We start from the raw sequence: 18,612 nt of genomic DNA on the forward strand, positions 1-18,612 counted from the left end.
AAACCATCAGAACTGGCTGGTTCTTGAGATAAACCATGGGCCCAGCAAGATAGCTCGGTATTATATTAACGACACTTAGCGCCAAGCCTGACAACCTGAGTTTTATCCGTGGCGCCCAAATGATAGAGAACTGACTCACAAGTTGTCCTCTGACCTACATGTGTCATGGATGCGAGAGAGTGTGCACACACAATCCTTGAAATTTAAGTTGAGCATGCTGGCACTGGCTTTTAATCCCAGCACTTGAGAGGCAGAGGTAGGAAAATCCAAGTTCCAGGCCAGCCTGGTCTGCATAGCAAATTCCTGAATGGTTCAGTGTATATGGAGAGAACCTGTCTCAAACAAAAAATAAAAATAAATGTGTTTAAAGCCAGGGCATGCTGGCACATAGCCCTCAATTCCAGCAGAGACAAATGATCTCTAACTTCAAGGCCAGCCTGGTCCACAGCGTGAAACCCCGTGTCAGAAAGGGATCAGCTATTGCTCTTGCAGAGGACTGGAGTTGGGTTCCCCTGTCTCAGAAAGGGATCAGAGTTCGGTTCCCAACATCCACGCAGCCTCTAAGACTTCTGGGCGCCACAGGCACTCACTTGGTGCTCACACGTAAGAGCAGAACACATACAATAAGGCCAAGGCGGGGGTTTGGGGCGCGTCGGGGTCCAACCACAGGGCCAGGCCGGAAGTCGGGTTGGATCCTGGTACATCACCTCTGACATCCAACGGCGTTCAAACACTGCGATTGCAGTCCGGCCTACCCACTGAGCATGCTCGGCCTTCCGGTCACGTGGCCTAGCATGGCCGCCTCCATGGCCCGCGGCGTGAGTGCCCGGGTCCTGTTGCGGGCCGCCGGGGGTTCCTGGGGTACCTGGGCCGGGCACGCGGCATTGACGTCCAGGACCCTCGGGACCACAGGTACCTAGGGCCGGGCCGGGCAGGGCCGCGGCTGGCAGCGCGGCCGCAGCCCCTCACGCACTGTGTTTTCCAGGAGAGCGGCGCGCAGGCGAGGACGAGGCGGACGGCCCGGAGCTGCCCCGGGACGCGTGAGTGCCCGCACGCCACGCCCGCCCCGCACGCCCGCCCCCCGGCCGCAGCCCGCCTCGGCTCAGCGCCTGCACCCTGTCTGTCCCCAGGGTCAACGTGGTCTTCGTGGACCGCTCTGGTCGGCGGATCCCCGTGAGGGGTCGAGTCGGGGACAATGTTCTTCACCTGGCCCAGCGCCACGGGGTGGACCTGGAAGGTAGGTCATAGGGAACTGGGGAGACCCTTGCCATTCTCTTTTATTCCTTTCTGTATTTTTGAGATAGGGGCTCATATAACCCAGGCTGGCCTCGAACTTACTATCTGTCAGAGGATGGCTTGGAACTTCTGGCCCTCCTGCCTCCACTTCCCAAGTGCTGGTGTGGAAGGTGTGCTCTACCATAACACCATACTCAATATTTTTGTTTTGATGTGGTGTGAGTGGGTCGGTAATCAGTCTCACGCTGTAACTCAGGCTGTCCAGCACCTTAAGTATGTGATTCAGTCTAGCCTGGAACCCAGGACAGTGATCCTCCTGCCTTCACTTTCTGAGTACTGAGGCTACAAGCATGTGTGCTACCATACCACCATATGGGTGGGAGGTGGGAAGAACTGAGATAAACTATGTAACTCAGGCTGTTCTGAAACTTGCTAGCTACATAGCCAGGCTAGGCCCAAACTCACTGTAGTGATCCTCTTGCCTCTGCCTCTTGGGTGCTGAGAAGGTTAAGACAGAGTCTCTGTGACTTAGCCTTAAACCCACTGGATCATCCTCCTGCCTCAGCTTTCTCAGTTCTGGGATTACAGACTGTCTCCACTGTCCAGCCACCTCTGTGTTTGAGCTGGCAGGATGGCTTCTACACAAGCTTGCCAACCAGAGTTCAATTCCCTGAGACCACATGAAGGTACGAGAGAAGCTGTCTCCTCTTCAGGGCTGTGGCAGGTACACGCACATCATGTATACAGTGATAATACATTTTTAAATGGAGAAAATCATGGAACTGGAGAGGTTGCCCAGTGCTGAAGAGTGCATATGGCTCTTGCAGAAGACCTCTGTTCCTCCCACCTGCTCTATGCCAGGCAGTCCACAACCTTCTGTAACAATAGCTCCGAGGGCTCACACCCTCACCTGACCTCCGTGGGCACTGCGCTCTCATGCACAGCACACACAGACATACAAATAAACACTTCAAATTAGAAATTTAACACTTAACTAAGAGTCTTGGAGCTCCTGGAATATTGGTTCTCTTGTAGCTTGTGGATTCTTGCTGTTGACCCTTGCATTCTCTATCCCAGCCACTGCCTGCCTTTTGGGGAGAGGTGGTAGGTATTGAGACGGGATCTCTGTACAGGTCTGACTGACAGAGCTCTGCCCTTCAGTGCTGGAATCATAGGTGTGTGGCCTGTCCCTCTGCTCTGTCCCACATGGCTCTCTTGCTGTTCTTCAGGCTGCAGCGCTCAGGACTATCATTCCCAAACATCCCTTTGAGCGTAGTGTTCTCCATGTCAGTGTTTTCCCAGCATCTTGCTTGGCTCCTCTTTCTTCAGACCTGACTGTCTGGCTTCCTCTCGCCCCAGCGTAAACCCCGGTCTGTCCGTGTGTCGGTCTGTCCGTGCGTCGGTGGTCTCACGGAGCCTGTGTCATTTGCTCTCTGCCATCTGCCCACAGGGAGCCTCATCACATCACCTGTGGCCTCCTGTGTCCTCGGTGTGTGTTAGTGCCAGTTCCCTGTGGCAGCTTTGTGAGTAGATGAGGCAATAATTCTCCCTTGCAGAGAAGAAAACTGTACCGTGTAATGGTAGGTGGGATTCAGAAGCCAGAGACATGTGGCAAAAAGTGATTCAAACATGGGGCATTGTAATCCTCTCATGCTGCTCTTTTGCGAATTTCAGTGGGTATTTTCTTTATTGTTTATTTAGTGTGCACGAGTGTGACTCTCAGGAGGTTAAAGGACAACTTGAGGGACTCGTTCACTCCTTCCATATTGTTTTGCTAGGGACTGAACTCAGGTCCTTAGGCTGGTAGTAATCCCTTTACCCAATGAGTGCATTCCAGGCAAGCGAGGGATTTTGGTGAGATCCTGTCTTTTTTAAAGAAAAGGAAGCTTGGTATAGTGACACACGCTTTTAATCCCAGCGCTCAGGAGGCAGAGGCAGGCAGATCTCTGAGTTCAAGGTCGGCCTGGTCTACAGAGTGAGTTCCAGAACAGCCAGAGCTACATAGTGAGATCCTCTCTCAAAAAAACAAACAAACAAACAGAACAAGGACAATGTTTGTTTAGATTCATACCCAGCCTGGATAACTTAGCAAGAGTCCCCATCTCAAAAATAATGAAATTTAAAAAGACAAATTATGAAAAATTATGTCTCAAAAAATGATGAGACCTTTAATCCCAGCACTTGGGAGCAGAGCCAGGTGAATCTTCGTGAGTTCAAGTCCAGACTGGTCTACAAAGTCAGAAGCTACACAGAGAAACCCTGTCTCGAAAACAAACAAACAAACAAACAAACAAATTGACGAGAGTCCTTGTGTGAATGCTGTCTACTGTGTGTACCAAAGTGGCAGGTCCTCCGTAATGACTTACCAGCCTGAGCCTAACAGGAACTGTAAGTCCAGGAATAAAGAAACCGTTAGGTTTTCATTGACAGACCAGTTGGAAAGGTTTGTTAATAGAATAGGGGGCCTGACTAAAGCTCTTAATCTAAAGTTGGCACACGTGGCTGCTCAGTGGCACACACCTTAGATCCCAGCACTTGGCAGGAGAGGCAGGTGGGTCTCTGTGATTTGAGGCCAGCCTGGGCTACATAGCAAGTTCCAGGACAGCTAGGGCTACACAGTGAGACTTTTTCTCAAAACAAACCAAAAACCAGTAAAAATGGATAAAGATGTTGTGAGTGGATGGTGAGTTCAGCAGCTGCTGTGCAGAACAGAATTTGGAAGGCCATGCATGTCTCTGGTGCCTCCAGCTGTGTGAGCTCGAAGCCACTCCTGAGACTGTGGTTTCTTCTTTATAAAAGGGTGGTTTAGCCTTGCTCTCAACTGCTTGCTTTGAGAATGAACGTATTTAATACTTGGTAGAGATGGGGGTAGATACACAGACAGCTGGCCAACCCTAGGATAAAAAGGTGGCTATAGATTTCCTGGGCAGTGGTGGGCATCCCTGTGGTCTCTGCTGCTTCAGAAGCTGAGCATCAGGACCACTTGAGTCTAGGAGTTCAAGACCAACCTGGACAACACAGACCCAGTGTAAACAAGACAAGTGAGACCTGGTGGCTCGGGCCTTTAATCCTAGCTGCTTGGGATGCTGAACTAGGAGAGTGAAAGCTCAGGATCTGGGCTGGCACCATGGCTCATTGCCGCCAAGCCTTGGCCTGAATTCAATCCCTAGAACTGATTGGAAGGAGAACAACTCAAGTTGTCCTCTGACCTTTCTCTGTGGACTGTGGTGTGCACGTTCCCACACACATTCTCACACACAAAGAAATGTTTAAAAAGCTTTCAAGGGCTGGGTGTGGTGGCGCACGCCTTTAGTCCTTCAGCACTTGGAGGCAGAGCCAGGCAGATCTCTAAGTTCAAGGCCAGCCTGGTCTACAGAGCAAGTTCCAGGACAGCCAAGGCTACACAGAGAAACCCTGTCTCAAAAAAAAAAAAAAAAAAAAAAACACCTCCCCCCCCTAAAAGGGAAGTTCAGTGCCTGTTTAGATGCAGACCCAGCCTGGATAACTTACCAAGAGTCTCTGTCCCAAAAGCTACACATTTGGGAGGATGCGGAGGGGGTTCAGTGAGTCACGGCACTTGAAGCAGAAGCCTGGCGACCTTTTCAACCCTCAGGACCAGGTAAAGGTGGGTGGAGAGACCAGCTCCCCAGAGCTGCCTGCCCTCTGCTGCTGTGCGGGTGCTGTGCAAGCGCCCCACCCCAGCACACAGCGCAGTGACAGGATGTGTTTAGTAAGGGTTTTTGTTCGTTGGTTTGGGTTTTCGAGACAGGTGCTGGGATTAAAGACATCACCCGGCTTAGAAAGGGTTTTAAAAGACCGGTGTAACAGTGTGGACCACTCTTGGTTGTTCGAGATCCTGGAATCAGTCCCTAATACCCTTTTTAGAGTTTCGTGGTGATAAATGCCACAAGAAAGTGACGAAAGGCAGGTGGGGTTGAGGAACACTTGAGTTGCAGCCTTGAATGAATGCAGCTCAGCAGAGGAGAGCGCATGCCAGGCCCGGTCCCGGAGTGCAAAGCCTGGGGTGGGGGGGGTTGGTGTAGTGAGAGTCAGTGTGGCACAGTGGTTCACAACTGTCATTACACCACGTGGGAGGTGGTGGCAGGAGAGCCATTTTCAGGTCATCCTTGGCTACACAGTGAGTGTAAGGCTAGCCTGGGCTACATGAGACTGCTCAAACAAACAAGCCTACAGACAGACCACTTAGAAATCTTCTCGGCTCTGAGAAGGATGGGGCTAGGGCGCTGAGGTGGAGCTTGCTCCTCATTAAGGATGTCCCTTTCCCTTCCTGTCCCCAGGGGCCTGCGAAGCCTCCCTGGCATGCTCCACCTGCCATGTGTACGTGAGTGAGGCCCACCTGGATCTCCTGCCTCCTCCTGAGGAGAGGTGAGTGGGCAGCCCCCAGCTACACTGCGGGCATCTGACTCCAGCTACCTTAGGTCCCACAGCATCCTGACCCTGCCCTTTGTCCCAGGGAGGACGACATGTTGGACATGGCCCCGCTGCTCCAGGAGAACTCGAGACTGGGCTGCCAGATTGTGCTGACCCCTGAGCTGGAAGGAGTGGAGTTTGCTCTTCCCAAGGTCACCAGGAACTTCTACGTGGATGGCCACATCCCCAAGCCTCACTGAGATGAGGCCACTGGACCAGCCAGGGCCACTGAACTGAAAAGCCATGCTTCCGGCCCCCGAGCCCGGACTGGCAGGGAAAGAGAAGTTGGAAGCACTGTGTGAGACCAGAGCCGCTGCTGGGCACAGCCATTGTCTGGGTCCTGAGGGGGAATGGGTCTCCATCTTGGGTGTGTCAGTCCACCAGGGAGAATCGAACTATAAATTAGGGATGGACTCAAACCAGAGCTGTAATAAAAAGTCATGCACATCTGCGGCATGTTTCGTGTCTTGGGGGGCCTGGTCCGTCCAGCCATGAGTGCAGGGGCCTGGGTGTGCCTGCACCCCGTGACAGCACCCGCGATACCGTTCTTCCTGGGGATGCGCCTGCGTGGCCAGGCTCCGCCCCAGCCGCAGAGAAGGGATCCACAGTGCCCCTTGACCTTCAAGGCGGTGCTGAGCGATCAGAAGATAGCAAAGAGGGGTCACCCAGGGGGACCTTCCTGATCACGAGCCACACAGCTGAGGCTCCTAGCAGCCACTGCAAAAAGTGCTCCCAGGTGCAAACAGCGCCCCCACGTGACCTGCGCCGGCCGGCTCCGCCCAGGTGGCGCCCATCGTCATCACCCCCCCTCATACTCGGGTTTATCCCTGGGGGAGCGGGGCAGAGAGATTTGGCTGCTGGTCCCACAGTGGGCATGGAGGCGGCGCCAGCCCGTGACTTGACGCGCCGCCAGCAGGAGCTTCTGGCGCCACCTTGTCTGGACACCGAGTCGCTCCGTAAGGGCCGACCCCCCGCGCGGGAGCCTGGAGCCCTGAGATGCCTCACTCCCAATGGCAGGTGCGTGGGGCGAGACTCCTCCACCGCCCATCCCAACTAATGCCTCACCAGGCCCAGAGATTGAGGGGGGCTATGATCCCCGGCTTCCGAGCCTCCCCCCGCCCTTAGTTCCTGGCACGGAACAAGTTTTAGCCCCTAGATGGAGAGAGGGACAGGTGATTTCCATCTCACCCACCCTGCTGTGGCTGTGTGACCCCAGGAGGTGCCAATGAAGAGTCATCCGTGGGGTGATGAGGGTAACCTACAACAGTCGATGGGTGATTAATGGCTGCTACCGACAGCGGTATTTAGCAGATTGCCTAGGGTGGGTCCCGGCTTTGTTAGTGATGGGGGGGCTCCTGCTTTGTTAGTGATGTGGGGTGGCTGATGGTAGCTGATAGCCAGCCACGGGGGTATTCGGTCTCTGCTAACAATTATTTTGCAACTTTTAAACCTAATAACCCAAGATTGTGGCTCCAGGTGAAGCACACGGTTACCAAAGGAAGGCCCCAGCTGGGCGCTCCACACACCCCCCCATACCTATCAAATCCAAGCCCCCAGGAAAGGGGTGGCCACGCCTTACCGCTTCTTATCCCCCAGGTCCCTGTGGCCCTCGTGCCAGGACTCAGTCAGCACGGCATTGCCTTACCTCCAAGAGAAAGAAAACGGGCCACCGGGGTCCCCTTCGCCAGCCACCCAGGCCCTGGGGCCGTGCTGGGAGCTGATGGTCATAGGGATGTCAGACCCCCTAAATATGGTCAGAAATCCCAAGAGCACACAATGCCCCAACCCGGAACCTTCCAGCGCTGCTTCCCCGGCCTCACTCCAGAGAAGACCACGGAAGCAGCTGAACCCCCGAATGGGTATTGAGAAAGTGGACCCCAGGTTCAAGGGGGTGACACTGGAGTTTCAGATACAGCCGGACTCTAGCCTCCAGATTGTACCCACCTACAGGTAGGGACTCTCGGCCAGTAATGTATGCCTAAGTATAATAACAGCACACTTACAGGCCGGGGCTGGTGGTGAGGCCTGTCATCTAGGCTACTTGGGAGACTGAGGAAGGACATGGAAAGTTCCAAGCCAACCTGAGCTACAGAGTAGTTCAAGGTCAGCTTGTGCAATTTAATGAGACTGTCTCCAGACAGAATGAGAAAGGCTGGGAGGCATGTATAAAGGGGCATGTTGGGAAAGGAGGGAAGCACATTTAAGACAAGCCTGGCTCCAGAGCTAGACCCTGGCTCAGAAAACAAAACAAAACACCTTGGGCCTGGAGAGAGAGCTCGGCAATTCAGAGTGCTGCCTGCTCTTGTAGAGACGGTGGACCTCGGTTCCGTCCCTAACACCCCCTTTACGGCTCACAGCTGCGTGCAGCTCCTGTTCTAGTGGACTCTGCCTCCCTGGGCTCCTGCCCACATTTGGTGCATGTAACTCATGCAAGCAAGCCTCAAGTAAAGAAAGGGGGAAAAAATTAAAAATAGCCTTTAATCCCAACACTCGGGAGGCAGAGGCAGACAGATCTCTGAGTTCGAGGCCAACCTGGTCTACAAAGAGAGTTCCAGGACAGCCTGGGGTCCACAGAAAAACCCTGTCTGGAAAAACAAACAAAACAAAACCACTTTAAAAACAAAAACACACCCCAAACAGAAAAGTTTGTAATCCTAGCACCCAAGATGCTGAAGTCAGAGGATCTTGAGTTGGAAGCTGGGCCTCCAACATCTGGAGTTAGCCTGGGCTGAAGACCCAGCTTAAAAAATACACAGATCCAGGCTAGTGGATGACTCTGTGGGTAAAGAGGCCTGTAGCCAAGCCTGACGGCCTGACTCCCATCCCGACTCCCATCCCTACTCCCATCCCTAGGACCAATGTGGAAGAAGAGAGCTGACTCCTAACAGTTGTCCTCTGACCTCCATTCACACACACACTGACATACACTACGGTATGGACGTGTGCGCGTACGTACACGTACACATACACACACACACACACACACACACGAAATAAAGACTAAAAAAGGTGCCAGGTGGTGGTGGTGGCGCACGCCTTTAATCCCAGAACTCTGGAAGCAGAGCCAGGCAGATCTCTGTGAGTTCGAGGCCAGCCTGGACTACAGAGTGAGTTCCAGAACAGGCTCCAAAGCTACTCAGAGAAACCCTGTCTCCAAGAAGAAAAAAAAAAGACTAAAAAAGGCTTATTGTTTGTGCTTGCTTAAAACCTACCCACCCATTCTCATGCAAAAATTTTATTTTTATTACATTTATTTATTTAGGGAGTACACATGTGCCATGACGTGTGTGTGTGTGTGTGTGTGTGTGTGTGTGTGTGTGTAAGTGTGTAAGTCGAAAGACAACTTACAGGAATTGGTTCTTGCCATTGTGTGTGTTCCAAGGTTCAAACAGGTTATCAGGCTGGGCAGCAAGTCCCTTTACCTACTGAGTTCCTTCACAAAGGCCCTGTCGGATTCTGTTTTCGTTTTTGATTTCACATAGCCCAGGCTGGCCTTGAACTTTTTTTTTTTTTTTTTTTTTTTTTTGGTTTTTCAAGACAGGTTTTCTCTGTGTAGCTTTGTGTCTTTCCTGGAACTCTGTAGAGCTGGGACTATCTGTGTGCACCACCACATCCAGCTAATTTTTATTCAATTACTTGGTTTTTTTTTCCTTTAATTTTTGAGACAAGATCTCATATAGACTAGGCTGGCCCAGAATTCCACTATCCTGCATCCTCAGCCCCTTAAGACTGGAATTACAGGATCGTAACACACCTGACTAATACAGTATTAATTATTGTATTGCTGCTGTGGGATTCAAAGCCTAGACCCTGACATCACACGTCTCCTGAGGGGTGCCTGCTAACCTTGATAGTGAATCTTAGTTTGGGGCCGTGGCCCAGTGCTTGCCTGGCATGCACAGAACCCTGGGTACACAAGAGGCCTTTCTCTCCAGCCAGGCCTGATGCCACACACCTGCAGCCTCAGTCCTCAGGAGGCCAGCCTTGGCTATAGAGACCGATCAAAGATCCCCCTCTTCCCTCCTCCCTCCCCCAACTCCCCCTACCCCACCCCCTCACTCCCCCCACAAGAAGGCAAGGCCTCCCATGGGGAGAACCCATTTTAACAGCAAGAAAATCAAGAGACGGTGCGGGCCTGCTGTCAAAGCCAAACTGGAGGCCGACGCAGGGCAACCTACTAAGACCTTGTCTCAAAAGTAAAGAGAGGCTGGGTGGTGGTGGGGCACACCTTTAATCCCTGCACTCAGGAGCAGAGCAGGTGGATCTCTGTGAGTTCCAGGCCAGTCTGGTCTACAAGCCCCAGGACAGCCAGGTCAGTTATACAGAGAAACCCTGTCTTTGCGGGGGGGGGGGGGGGGGGGGGGGGGAGGATAGTTAATTTTTATTTTTCCTGTGACAATGTTACTTTACTCTTACATTTATTTTATTATGATTTAATATATGTATAAATAAGTATATAAAATTCTTTGATTTTAAGAGAAGGCAGAGAAGGCTAGAAACAGTCAATGGTGACATTTGCTTGGGCTTGTGAGACCCTGGGAAGTAGTCATTTTGGGGACCACCTTCCAGACCCCCCAATGCCACGTCTTGTCCTTTTTGCAGCTTGCCTGGCAGAAGTTGTTTACAAAGGCTCCCTGCAAGCCCTTCCAAGGCCCTTGTCAGTCCAGGAGGCAACGAGGCCCTCGGTGAGACACCTGAGCTAGGAATATCTTGAGGGTGCCATTTTCACATCCTCTGTCTTTCTCCATGCCCCCTTCTTCATCCCAATTCCCCATTTAGAGCTGCTCAGAGGAGCCCCCCAGACTGAGTCACCCCCACCCCCAGCTTCCTCCTCAGGAGAGACTCACCATCTGACTCACCATCTGTCCCCGTGCCCAGCTCTCCCGTCTCTGCCTGCCAGTACCCAAGACAGACCCTGAGCTACTGAAGCCTGAACAGAGACCATCCCCTGGACTTCTCCCCCGACACAGGCCTCTGAAATTGGCTTCTGGCCTTTGACCTGTGCCTTTTGACTTCTGACTCCCCAGGGCCTCGGCGCTGTGCTTCTTGTAGGACCCAGAGGACTCCGCTCTGGAGAGATGCTGAAGACGGGACTCCTCTCTGCAATGCGTGTGGCATCAGGTCTTCAGCCCAGAGGGGTGGGGGGGGGCAATCAAACTGAACTCCGCTCCTGTGGGAGCTAGGGAAAGAGAAACAGCCACCCTTTAAGGAACATGGTTTCCTCCTGGCGGTTTCTAGCTCCCCGCTGCATCCTAAATGGTGGTTTCTTACACCCTACTCCCTCACTCCCCTCTCCAGGTACAAGAAGTACGGCACCCGTTGCTCCAGCTGCTGGCTGGTTCCGAGGAAAAGCGTCCAGCCCAAGAGGCTGTGTGGCAGGTGTGGGGTGTCCCAGGACTCCCACCTAAGCCCAACTCAGGAACTGTAAGCTCTTCTTATCTAGCCAAGTCAGTTTTGCCTCAGTTTCTCCAGAGGAGAATAGGTAGCGAGTAGAGCACCTTGGAAGAAACACCCAGTCTGCCTTGCTGGCAGCAATCCCAGTTAGAGAGTCAGGCCTCAGGTCCAGAGTCCGCCTGTGGGGTCACCCTCTCTCTGGCTTCCCCCTTCCCCACTCAGTCTTGGCTGAACCCCAAATAAAAGGAAATCATTTCAGAAATGATTATTTTTTAATTATGTCTTTAGATTTTCTTTTACATTTATTTCTGTGTATGTGTGTGCATTTGGACATGGTGTGGTCTCAGAAAACAGGACAGTTTTCAGGAGTTGATTCTCACCTCTCAAAGCCATGTGGATTTTGGGAACTGAACTCGGGTCGTCAGGTTTGGCTGCAAACATCTTTACCTGCGGGGCTCTCTGACCAACCTGAGGCAGTTCTCTTTCTGGAACACCATGCTGAAGGCTGAGCTACTCAGAGCTCTGGGTTCCACGCTATGCATCCTCGCATATCTCCCCCGGCCTGGGAAGGGAAGGGGTGTTTCTTCTTTGGGGTGGTAAAAAACATGGATTGTAGCCAGCCGGTGGTGGCACACACCTTTAATCCCGACACTCAGGAGATAGAGGCAGGCAGATCTCTGTGAGTTCAAGACCAGCCTGGTCTACAGAGTGAGTTCCATGACAGCCAGGGCTGTTATACAGAGAAACCCTGTCTCAGAAAAAACAAACAAGCAAACATGGATTGTGTATATACAGTCAGTCTGATGGAAAAATGAACCACATTTTAAAAGAGGAGAAGGAGCTGGCGGTGGTGGCGCACACCTTTAATTCCAGCACTAGTGAGGCAGAGGCAGGCGGATCTCTGTGAGTTCGAGACCACCCTGATCTATAGAGTGAGATCCAGGACAGGCACCAAAGCTACACAGAGAAACCCTGTCTCAAAAAACCAAAATAATAATAATAATAATAACAATAATAATAATAATAAAAAGGAGAATGGTGGATGGAGAGATGGCTCAGTAGTTAAGAGCACTGGCTGCTCTTCCGGAAGATCCAGGTTCAATTCCCAGCACCCACATGGCAGTTCACAACCATCACTAACTCCAGTTCTAGAGAATCAGATGCTTTCTTCTGACTTCTAAGGATACCAGGCATACACATGGTATATGCACAGACACACATATGTATGTGTGTGTATATATGTGTGTGTGTGTGTGCATGTGTGTGTGTACACAGGCAAAACACCCATATACATACACATACAAAAATTTTCAAGCTTAACTTTAAAAAACAAGTAATTTTTAAAATGAGCCAGCCAGCTAGATAGCTCAGCTCAGCTATCTGGGCATTTATACACAGGCCTAGCCATATGAGGCTTTTCCTAGGTAAGCTGTGAGACCCACAATGCTTCTGCACACTCACATGCGGCACAAACACCCAAGGCATCTACGAACACAGACCCCGGAAGGCTGAGGGAGGAGGACTGCAGGTTGGGGCCTGGCCTGAGCTGCACAGCATGTCCGGCTCAATGCTTGGTTTTCTTTTATTCTGTAAAACAGTGTTGTGTGGCCCAGGCTGCCCTTACCTCCTGGTTCTCCTGCCTCAACCTCCCCAGTGCTAAAACTGCACATCTGCACCACCTCTCCTAACAGCTGTTTTGATATTTTAATTGTGTGTGTGTGTGTGTGCCATAGCATGCCTGTGGAGGTCAGAGGACACACAGGTGTGGGAGTCAGCACTCTCCTTTCCCTGGGTGGGTCCCGGAATGGAGTCTGGGCACTAGGCTCCGCAGTAAGGGCCTTCATTCCCTGAACCACCTTGCTGGCCCTCCACCTTGTTTTTTGAGATGGGTCTTCTCCCTGAACACTTGCCACTTGATCCAGCTGTCTCTGCCTTCCCTGGGCTGGGGTTACAGACAATCGGCCTCCCACACCCATTTTTTTAGTTTTGAGAAAGAGTCTTAAACTGGGTATGTGTGCACCCAGCAGAAATAACAGACTCCCAAAAATTATGTTTGACCTCATATGAGTGCACTTTGGCATAGGTCCCCACACACACCAAAAAATAAAGAAGTAAGACAGCCATTGGGGAAGATACCCAGCTGGACCTCTAGCTGCCATGCATGTGTACATGTGAAGGCAGGGCAGTGGCGCATGCCTTTAATCCTAGTGCTGAAGAGGCAGAGGCAGGCAATCTCCTAGAGTTCAATGCCAGCCTGGTCTACACAGTAAGTTCCAGGCCAAGCAAGACTGTTTGAAAACTAAAATGAGTACGAATCTGCATATTAATGAGAAGTGGGCCCTGGGGTGCACAAATCTGCATATTCATGAGAAGTGGGCCCTGGGGTGCACAGGCCACTGATCTCTGGTGGAGAGATGGAGGTGTATGCATGCAATTCCTGCACTTGGAGGATGAAACAGGATGAATTAAGTCCAGGAGTTTGAAACCAATTTGGTCTACACAGCAAAGTTATGTTAAGGGAAAGAAATCAGGGAGGTGGTGGTGTACACCTTTAATTCCGGCACTGGGGAGGCAGAGGCAGGCAATCTCTGTGAGTTTGAGACCAGCCTGGTCTACAGAGTGAGTTCCAGGACAGCCAAGGCTACACAGAGAAACTTTCTGTCCCAGAAAAAGAAAACAAAAAGTTCAAAGTTTCTTCTGAGACTCATGGCAAATCTCTTAACTGTAATCCTCTATAAAATCAAACAGATCACATACTTTTAACATACAATGGCACAGGATATACACTACCATTCCAAAAGGGTGGAAAGGGAGCATAGTGAGGAAATACTGAACAGGAAACCAGCTGGGCCAACTCCAAACTGCATCTCCATGTCTGATGTCAAAGTACTTCTCACAGCTCCAACTCCTTTCAGCTTTCTTGACTGCAACACACTTCCTTCTCTTTGGCTGGTTCCACTCCCTTTTAGCATCTTTCCTCAGCAGGTATCCCACAACTCCAGCATCTCCAACATTTCCGGGTCCCCAAGGCAATTCAGGCTTCACCTTCACGGCTTTACTCAATGGCTTCTCTAGGTCCCCATGAAGGGATCCCCCCTGACATATGTCTGGCCTCAGTGACTTTCCTTAGTCATGGGGGTGGGGCAGGGTATTTCCATAACTTCTTTCTTGTATCCTTGACTCTTAAACCAGAACTACGTGGCCAAGGCTGCTAAATTTTCCTGCTTGCTGGGGCTGAAACATGGCCCCTCTTTCAAATACATTTTCACCAGCTTTCTGTTTTCAGTGGTTTCCTTCACTACCTAATCTTGGGTTGTCCTGGAACTTACTCTGTAGACCAGGCTGGTCTCAAAACTCAGAGCTCCACCTGCCTCTGCCTTCTGAGTGCTGGGTTCAAAGGTGTGCACCACCACACCTGGCCCGAAGTTTTCTTTCATTCCTTTTCATAAGTTGGAAACTTAGCTGGGTAGGATTTTGCTCTGAGATCCCCACTCCCTTTATTCCACTTAGCATCCACCCTTTCTTTAATCTAATTACACTTCCTGGTTCACCTTATCTCTTCAAACTGTACATTTTTTTTTATTTTTCCTTGCTCAGATTGATCATTTTCATTATAGATCTGCATAGAACTGGCCACTAATAATCACACAACACAGTCAATACTGGGCTGTTTTGAAATCTCTGCCAATGCAATTAATCCTAAACTCTTCAATTTAGCCTCAGGCAGACTTTTCAGACAAGGGTTTCCTTCAAAACAGCCAGTCTTCACCAAAATATCACAAGAACTGTCTCTAGGCCACATACAAATACTCTTCTCCTCTGAAACCTCTTGAGCTGACCCCTACAGTTCATAATGTCCTTAGCACCACTGTCCCTCTGTGCTTCTCCTAGGATAGCTCACTAAGCCATGCTTAAAATGGTCAAGCGCTTTTCCAGTCCAGAGTCCCAAAGTGTTTCATATTCTTCCAAACAAAAACATGGTCCAGACTATCACAGTAACACCCCACTCCTGGTACCAACTTCTGTCTTAGAATTTTCTTTCTGTGAAAAGATGCCATGACCACAGCAACTCTTATAAGGAAAATGTCTAGCTGGGGCTGGCTTACATTCACAGATTTAGTCCGTTTTCATCATGGAGAGAAGCATGGCAGCGTACATGCAGACATGGTGCTGCGGAAGGAGCCAGGAGTTCTTGATCTGTAGCAGCAAGCAGCAAGAAGAAAGAGATACTGAGCCTAGCTTGAGCATCTGAAACCTCAAAGCCCACCTCCAGTGACACACTTACTCCATATGTGCATGTGGGTGTGCATGCATACACACACACACACACACACACACACACACACACACTAAAAAAAAATTGCATTTAAACTGTGGGGCTGGAGAGTTGGCTCAGCAGTTAAAAGAGCATTTGCCGTAGCGTTCAAGTGGCACACAGCTGCCTGTAGCTCCAGTTCCGGGGGAACAGTATGCCTTGTCTGACCTCCACACATACCCATGTGCTAGCTAGTTTTATGTCAACTTGACACAAGCTAGAGCTATTTGAAAATGGGGAGCCTCAATTGAGAAAAATGTGTAAGATGCAGCTGTAAGACATTTTCTTAATTAGTGATGGATGGGGTAGGACCCAGCCCATTGCAGGTGGTGCCATCCGTGGGCTGGCGGCCCTGGGTTCTACAGCACACATGTTAAGTCACAGTGCTCAAGAGTCAGAGACAGGCGGATCTCTGTGAATTTGAGGCCAGCCTGGTCTACAGAGCAAGTTCCAGGACTACACAGAAAAAACAAACAAACAAACAAAAGCCCTGTCTCAAAAATAAAACAACAGAGAGAGAGAGAGAAAGCAGGCTGAGCAAGCCATGAGAAACAAGCCAATAAACAGCATCTCTCCATGGCCTCTGCATCATCTTGAAAGACCCCCGCTCCATTATGAGGACATGGGGCATTGGGCCGATGAAATGCTCCCCCCCCAATAATTTAGCCTAAGAAACGCCATTCTAAAGGAATCAGAAAAACAGGAGTTCACAGCTGTGGCTGGCTAGCCATCCGGCCTTGGGAGAGAGATAACTGTGGCCAGCCATCCGGCCTTGGGAGAGAGATAACTGTGGTCAGTGGCCTCGGGAGAAAGACAGTTGAGTCAAATCAGGATATTTTATGGCTGGCCCCCTGGCCTTGAGGAATAAGTGGATGGGCTGGAAAAACACCCACTATACCCTGGGCAAGGCCAAGTCAGCCACACACATACGACCCCAAGTTCACCCTGGCCTTCTTTGAAACAACCAATAGGGACCCTGTAACTATGCTTCTCGCTGCTGTAACCGCGCCTCTGCCCCTGGGATCCCATAAAAAGTCCCCCTTGCCCTAGGAAGGCGCGCAAGTCCTCCTAGAGACTTCACCCCGGGTACCCGTGTATCTAATAAACCCTCTTGCTTTTGCATCTGATCTGTGGTTTCGGTGTGTTCCTTGGGTTTGGGGTCTCTCCTGAAGGAAGATCTCCCCTGGGGGTCTTTCAATCTCCTGCCTCCAGCCAGGTTCCAACCCTGTTTGAGCTCCTGTCCTGACTTCCTTCAATGATGGACTACAATGTGGAAGTATAAGCCAGATAAACCCTTTCCTCCCCAGCTTGTTTTTAGTCACGGTGTTTTGTCATAGCGCCGGTAACCCTAACTAATACATACCTACACGCTTGTGCCATACATTTGCATAGATATACACATATAAATAAAAATGAGATCTTGAAACAAAACAATTCTAATTCAGTTGAAATGCTTTGCTTTGAGACCAGAGCTTTGGATACCCTGCACTCAAGAGTCACCCATGCCGGGCGGTGGTGGCACACGCCTTTAATCCCAGCACTCGGGAGGCAGAGGCAGGCGGATCTCTGTGAGTTCGAGGCCAGCCTGGGCTACAGAGTGAGTTCCAGGAAAGGCACAAAGCTACACAGAGAAACCCTGTCTCGAAAAACAAAACAAAACAAAACAAAAAAAAGAGTCACCCAGAGGAATATGCTCCTAGGTTTAGCTACTCAGACTCTTAGAAGCTGCTACAGCCATGGTCCAAGGGATGAAGGTACTGTTCAAGGCAGTGTCAGTGTCTGGCGTGGGCCACAGGGTGCTGGTTTGGACAGCATGCTCACAGTGAGGACTACAGCATCAAAGACTCTAAAGAAAGCCTGGGAACGAGTGTGGTGGCGAGAGGACAGATTGCATTTGGGGAGTCTCTGAGAGGGCCCCGTGTGAAGCTAGGGAACAGAAGCCAAGGCTGCAATAGAGCCCCTCAGGGTGTTGGGTGATTCCAAGAGCACAGAGTGTAGGTCTACCAAGAAAAGCTACAGTCACCTGTGGATCTAGCCTGAGAGAGACGCTACACGGGATGCAAGGGACAAAGGCCCTGGGCACTCATGTCCATGTCTGGCAAGTTCCTCGACGGCAGACATGGACAGACTTCAGCTGGGTCTCTCTCACTAGCTCTTATCATCTCCATCGTCCTGTGCCTCCCGGGTTTTGTCTTCGTATTGTTGTTTTTGTTTGTTTTTGAGACAGGCTCTCTCTACATGGCCCTAGCTTTCTAGGAACTCTATATAGACCAGCATGGCCTCGAACTCTGAAATCATCTGATTCTGCCTCCCAAATGCTGGAAGGAAAGATGTGTCCCACCACCCCAGTTATTTACTATTCTTTGTATGTGTTCACACACACGGGAGCCTGTACAGGTCAGGAGAGTACCCGGATTGGATCATCTGGAACTGGAGTTACTTAACCGGGGTCCTCTGCAAGAGCAGCAACTGCTCTTAACCATTGAGCCAGAACCTTCCCTTTCATTTGAGTGAAATTTCTCCCTGAACTTGGAACTCGATGTTGGGGTAGGCTGCCTGACCAGTGAACCTCAGGATCCTCCCCGGCACTAAGATTACAGGCAGACTCATCCACCTGGGACTTTATGTGGTGCTGGGGATGAAACTCATCTGTTTGTCCTTTCTCCCTCCCTTCCTCCCTCCCTCCTGAGGCACACTGCACAGTCTGCAGGAAGCTCATTGGTTGGAAAGTGTCCTCTCCAGGTACCTGTTGGTCTAAACCTCTTCCAGGCAGTTTAACTGGTTTCTACTTCTGGGAAGCCATTTGGTCTGAGTCATCTTTGTGCATTGCTCTGCTTACTCTGGCATGGAGGACCTAGTGAATCTGGTCAGTTTAAGGGACTTCCTGAAGCTAGTTTGAGTTGTTTACCTACCTTTTTAAAGAACAGCAGGATGGAATGTTTCAATGTCTGAGGAAATTGTAACACAACATCCTGTTCTTCCAGCCTTTCTGTTCCCTCTTCCCCAGTGATCTCTGAGCCTTGGTGGGGGTGACTGTAGGTGTCCATCTGTGGTCAAGAAACAGGCTACCACGCATGCCACTGTAACCGTCCCTTGTCGTTATGAGTTGAGGGGGACAGCAGTGATCTCTGAGCCTTGGTGGGGGTGACTGTAGGTGTCCACCTGTAGCCAAGAAACAGGCCACCACGCATGCCACTGTAACCGTCCCTTGTCATTATGAGTTGAGGGTGACAGCA

General features: G+C 50.8%; 2 protein-coding genes across 2 annotated transcripts; both read left to right on the forward strand.

Moving 5' to 3' along the window:
* Positions 1-754: 754 nt before the first annotated feature.
* On the forward strand, positions 755-6,114 carry Fdx2 (ferredoxin 2). The gene is made up of 5 exons (XM_028872436.2): positions 755-912; positions 986-1,040; positions 1,131-1,237; positions 5,535-5,622; positions 5,711-6,114. The coding sequence occupies exons 1-5, from the start codon at positions 765-767 to the stop codon at positions 5,865-5,867; spliced, it is 555 nt and encodes a 184-aa protein (XP_028728269.1). The 5' UTR covers positions 755-764; the 3' UTR covers positions 5,868-6,114.
* Positions 6,115-6,215: 101 nt separating this feature from the next.
* Positions 6,216-11,337, forward strand: Zglp1 (zinc finger GATA like protein 1). The gene is made up of 5 exons (XM_028872435.2): positions 6,216-6,684; positions 7,264-7,617; positions 10,270-10,352; positions 10,695-10,788; positions 10,966-11,337. The coding sequence occupies exons 1-5, from the start codon at positions 6,542-6,544 to the stop codon at positions 11,093-11,095; spliced, it is 804 nt and encodes a 267-aa protein (XP_028728268.1). The 5' UTR covers positions 6,216-6,541; the 3' UTR covers positions 11,096-11,337.
* The last annotated feature ends 7,275 nt before the right edge of the window (positions 11,338-18,612 follow it).

The sequence above is a fragment of the Peromyscus leucopus genome, chromosome 7, assembly GCF_004664715.2.
Source record: "Peromyscus leucopus breed LL Stock chromosome 7, UCI_PerLeu_2.1, whole genome shotgun sequence".
NCBI lineage: Eukaryota > Metazoa > Chordata > Mammalia > Rodentia > Cricetidae > Peromyscus > Peromyscus leucopus.